Source organism: Branchiostoma floridae, chromosome 7, assembly GCF_000003815.2.
Source record: "Branchiostoma floridae strain S238N-H82 chromosome 7, Bfl_VNyyK, whole genome shotgun sequence".
In the NCBI taxonomy this organism is placed as follows: domain Eukaryota; kingdom Metazoa; phylum Chordata; class Leptocardii; order Amphioxiformes; family Branchiostomatidae; genus Branchiostoma; species Branchiostoma floridae.
Window position 1 is genome coordinate 12,239,947 of NC_049985.1, and position 5,601 is coordinate 12,245,547.

The following is a 5,601-nucleotide window of genomic DNA, read 5'->3' on the forward strand; positions in this document are numbered from 1 at the left end:
CAAAGAAACGCGCTATCAGTGTTAATAAAGGAGCAAGCCCCCTGCAATGTAACTCACTCCCCACTGCTTAGCAGATGTAACCGTACATTTGATTGGTCGACGTTTCGTGTACATCTGATTCTGATTGGTCAGAGTCTGTGTATCTGTCCTTCTGATTCGAAGACCATTGATAACCGGTTGTTAATAAAACTATGTAATGACCGGATGTTACTGATTTTCCATGTGTTACGACGTCATATCAAACATGAAATGGGGCCTTCTGATTGGTCAAAATCCCCTGAGTGTATGATAAGTATAGAATACAACACGATGTATTCCATATCACCCGAGGTCCCAGCCCGACCGCGGGAAGGATCACCCGACGGCCGAAGGCCGAAGGGTGATCCGACCCGTGGGAGGTATGCACACTTCTATCTATGTCATACCCACCTGAGAAAACACATATTTCGATGCGAAATGCACCAGAAGTTGAGAAAATGTTGTGTCCTCGAACAAATGATTGTAACAACAGCAATTTTAACGTCCGAATCCGGTATTCGAATTGTCAACCGTGCCGTATTCGGCCCAATCGAAATAGTTCGATTTACTTGAAGAAAGCCTGTGTGATACAACTTAGAACCTGTGTGATACGGAAGTTATCACACGGTCCGGAACACCCGTATCGAACGTTTTCGCGTCAGAGGTATGACATAATAGACATTATCTTTTACCTCCTGTTAGTGAATCATTGTAATAGAGGGGTGCTATCACATTTTTCACTAATAGACACAATCGTTTTTCTCTTACTAGTGAATTAAAGGCGCCCAGAGCAGTTTTTGAGTCTTTTGAAATTTAATTTTCAAGACATTTTTACACACAGTAAGGTTAAATAACACTATCTCATTGCATATCGACATTTATTGAGCAAAGATGAGACGTCGTTGGGTGGTGAGAACTTATTGAAAATCTGAGCGCTACACGTGCCATTATTTCAAATTTTCGGAACGCACGCGAACATGACAAATGAATCCCGAACGCTTCCGGAAATGTCGTCACTTGTTCGAATAAAGTTTCGATTTGCGAACGGGCGAATCAGATTCAATTCGCTCGATGATCTCATGCGTTCGAAAATCTCCGAAAAGTACCGACGGGAAACCGTTAGTGGCTCGATCCTGTGCTGATTTATTGTAGGATATAATAAATCAAAGGGGTCCGTTTGCGGCATGTCTGTGCGTCCTTTTAAACGCTGAAAGTACGAAATAATGACACAAATGTGCTAGAATGGTGAAGTAAATGTCAATACCGTACCGATTATCTCATCCAGAATATCCCCAATTTTAATGCACTAAAAACTGCTCTGGGCGCCTTTAATGTGATAGAAGGGTGCTATCACATTTTGCACTAACGGACATTATCTTTTACCTCTTATTAGTAAATTACTGTGATAGAGGGGTGCTATCCCATTTTCACCAATAGACAATCTCTAGTAGGAGCATAATTCTTGTCTACACGTAAATTCAGGGTTACGTTTCTTCAATTAATTGCACCATGAACATTTTGTATTCGCGAGAGGCCGAACGAGGAGAAGGTCATGAATATAAATATGACACTGCTGATGATAGATCTCTCGTCTGCACCAGGAGTCAATGTTGCACTGGGAAAGACAGCGTTCCAAACAAGCGAGTACAGACCTACCGATCCCGCCGATGGGGCTGCCAGTCGTGCCGTAGACGGGAACACCGATGGCATGTACCATCATGGTTCCTGTACACACACTATAGATATCCCGGGGGAGACTAACCCGAGCTGGTGGGTGGATCTTGGGCAATCGTATGTGATTGACAGGTATGTGCATAGCTTTTATATGTAAACATCAGTCATCAAAATAGAATAGATATACATAAGCAATGAATACACACAAACACATACACACGCACACACACACACACACACACACACATACACATACACACAAGTGAACCTAATTTCAAATATCCATAGTTGATATGTAGTTTTCAAAGTTAATAAAGATAATTTGCTTCATCTTCATTGTGTCAATTAATGCTTGATAAAAGAACGGCACAATCTGCACGTCCCCATACAATGCGTGGATTAAAGTCACTTAGGGTCTATAGATCTAGAATAGTGTAGAAAAAGGAACGTTTATTCGAATATTCACCATTGCCATTAGGTTCATTAGATCATTCCAGTATTTTGCATACGTTATCATTAATTGCAAAAACTCATTATATCTTTGGAAGTAGACATGTTCTGTAAATTCCTACGAGTGGATTTTAGCCCTTGTACAGTACTATTATAAAGTGGTATATATCATAGCTCAAAACTGAATTTAAAAACATCTGTTAGAGTGGAGATCAATTTGTCATACAACGTTAATTGTTACTTTCCCATTTGTGTATACACCTGTTTTCATTAATATAGATTATGTTGAAAAATAACAATAATAATAAGCACCATTGCCATTGTCAACATCTACAGGGTACTCATCTTCAACCGCCAAGACGTTTGTCCGGAAAGAATCAACCCCTTCAACATCCACATCGGCGATTCCGACCAGGTCAGCACGAACCCCAGGTGTGGAGGTAATCATCAAATGAACCTGAACCAGCCGTCCATTTCCGTCTCCTGTCAGGGGATGAAGGGTCGCTATGTGGGCGTCCGTCTTCCTGGATCCTACCGAATACTGAACCTGTGCGAAGTCCAAGTATTTTTGGGTATGGCTTTATTTTACATGGTTACGGTGTATTCATAGGACGTTGTCACGAAAGCTGATGTCGTACTGTACTGTGTGACCTATTGGCGACAGATTATTGTAACGACGTTTGGGGGGGGGGATTCCAATGCAACACTGTAACCCAACTTCTGGACAATACATAAGTGCTTTTATGTCCACTCTCTTGTCATTGTTTGATGATGAGGATGAGGATGCTAGACTGCAGCGCTAATAATAGAGTTCTTTTGAAAATTTGGACAGTTGCATCGGCAAAGTCTGACTCATTGACTTGATTACACTATTCCTCTGTATCACTTCAGTTATATGGACTTATTGTGAAATTATCGTATCCAAATAATGTCATTCATCACTACTGGAAGACACAGGTAACATCGGAAATAAGAATTATCTATATAAATTTCAATGTTATCTAAGTTTAGAAAATGAAATCATGTATGCAAATGGAAATGTAGTCGTCGCGTGTTCTTCACCCCATCAGGTCGTTGTGCCCCAACGATACTCGGCAATTCTGCACCGAACCTCTACAAAATCTCGTCAGGTGAGAGTACAAATGATATTTGTTTTCTTTAGTAACTAACAATAATAAGAACTAATAAGAACTACTTTCGCGAAAAAGCTTACGGGTACGCGCGCACGCAGCATGTGTGTGTCTCAGTCTGAATACGATTACCCGAGGATACCTTACTGGATTGTCTTGACAGGTTTGGGTAGGTCTTCATGACACCTTGGAATCAGACTTGGGGTTTGTTTTTGGAACAGCAGCCTGTTCTGTAGATGTTTCATGGTTGTCAAGTCGTAGATAGCTTCTAGGAGGGAGAATAAGTCATGTAGCCTCCAAGCGGCTTTTTTTGGGGGGAACTGAATTGGACGATTTTGTTTTAGACTTTGAAATATAAAAACAAATGAAGGGATCATTATGATTTTTATATAAGCCTAAGTGATGATTTAGCCTGGTATCCAGCCGTAATTATAGCTCCCGAGTCTCTTCTCTCGGGAGCTATTACGGCTGGATACCAGGCTAGTGATGATTTGCATAATCATAAATAATGCAAATCAGGAGTTAGTTAAGTGTTACATGTAGTGTTACACATATGACGTATCCAAGATGCATGCTGTAAACTATTTTCTTATTTATTTATTTTATCTATCAGAACTGGTATGTCGGATGGGAGATGGAGCATCCTACCGAGGAACAGTCTCTATGACTGAAACAGGTATGACCTGTCAGCGCTGGGACAGTCACACACCACATGACCACTATTACTCAACTGCAAAATTTCCTTTATCCGGGCTGGAGGAGAACTATTGCCGGAAGACTGAAGACTGGACCGAAATTTGGTGCTTCACCACGGATCCCAGCTCGAAATGGGAGTTTTGTGACGTACCAGTATGCGGTAAGCAATCGATTTTGTGACTTCTATGTTAGTGCTTCCCTTTCCTTTCATCCTTATTTGTTACAACATCTACTACATAATCAAACACCATCTTATCAATCAATAATGATTGATGACTAATCAACTATACAAAACAAAAAATGCTGCTTTCCGACCTTCCATATATTAAAAACAATTTTCTCAACATTCTCTCACCATCGGAATAACAATTTTGCATGTACCTGTTTCAGGTGTCGGACACAAGCGGCAAGGGTGCAAGGGTGGCTACATACGACTCGGGCGGCACTGTATCCGACTGGTTCCCATCCCAAAGTCATTTGTGGACGCACAGCAGGCCTGTAAGGCGGATGGGGCGACCTTGGTCATGCCTAAAACAAAAGGACTGGACCTCGCTCTGAGACGCCTGGCCAAAACATACGGAGACAACTACGAACACTGGATTGGCATGAAGAGGGTTGACGACCTCGACTGGACATGGGTGGACGGGACAAGTCTGGGACACTACCGGGTATGTGTTCTGTTGACAAGAACATGTAGTTGGTAGATCTTTGGTACATTCCATTCTTAACTTTGACATTGACATTAGTACTAATGCCACTGCCAAGTCTTGTTTGATATTTCGTACAGTCATCATTTTTCTCATCACTTCCTTTTTCAGTTCCTGATTAGTCTGTTATGAATGATTGTATTTGGTCAAGGAAAAAATGTAACAAATGTTAGTGCGATGCAGGTAGACGAATACGAGGGAATGGTACATTGCATCCCGTACATTACAGAGAATGGACAAAGAAAAGATCACCGTAGTTTTTACATTACCTTTACAGTAGCCTGGATGAAATTGACATTCAAGCTGTTCTTCTTTTCCCCCAGGGATGGCACCCCGGTGAGCCAACGGGAGACAAAAGGGTGGAACTGTGCGTTCAGTATTGGTCTTCAGGACATACTAGTGGTCCTATGTGGGACGACGCAGATTGCTCTGGGAAAAAGTGGTACATCTGCCAAATTCCTCCTGCTTGACTAAGGAATTGCTATTCTCTGTTTGATCAGTACATATTATCAGTAAATTGCATCATACATGTTGATGATCAGTGACTAGCACTTCCACTTGCACTACCAAGAAAAACTTTTCTTATCTTCCTTTTTTTTCTCTCTCTATTTAAGAAGAACATTTTGTCCACAAGTTAAGAATTTTAAGTCATTTTTTCTATCGGCATTTTCTTGAGCTAAAAATTATTCTGCATAAAAACTTCTACTATGTAAACTGAAGTTATTTCCAGAATGTTATTCTTGTAGTAAGGCTTTTTCTTAATGCAGATATTTGCATCTGCGTTCTTACACTTAAGAATACTTTCTCATTTGACTGGGTTCTGCCTGAAACGTTTGACTGTTTTCAAAATAATATACAGTTGCTTGAGTAATTGTTATTTGGCGTGCTTTATAACTATATTCTTAGTATGAGTACAAATTTGACAC

General features: G+C 40.8%; 1 protein-coding gene across 1 annotated transcript; it reads left to right on the plus strand.

The window, feature by feature from the left end:
* Positions 1–1,146: 1,146 nt before the first annotated feature.
* LOC118418949 lies at positions 1,147–5,237 on the plus strand. Its single transcript, XM_035825091.1, has 7 exons — positions 1,147–1,204; positions 1,568–1,824; positions 2,479–2,714; positions 3,213–3,272; positions 3,886–4,128; positions 4,359–4,636; positions 4,999–5,237. The coding sequence occupies exons 2-7, from the start codon at positions 1,571–1,573 to the stop codon at positions 5,143–5,145; spliced, it is 1,218 nt and encodes a 405-aa protein (XP_035680984.1). The 5' UTR covers positions 1,147–1,204; positions 1,568–1,570; the 3' UTR covers positions 5,146–5,237.
* The last annotated feature ends 364 nt before the right edge of the window (positions 5,238–5,601 follow it).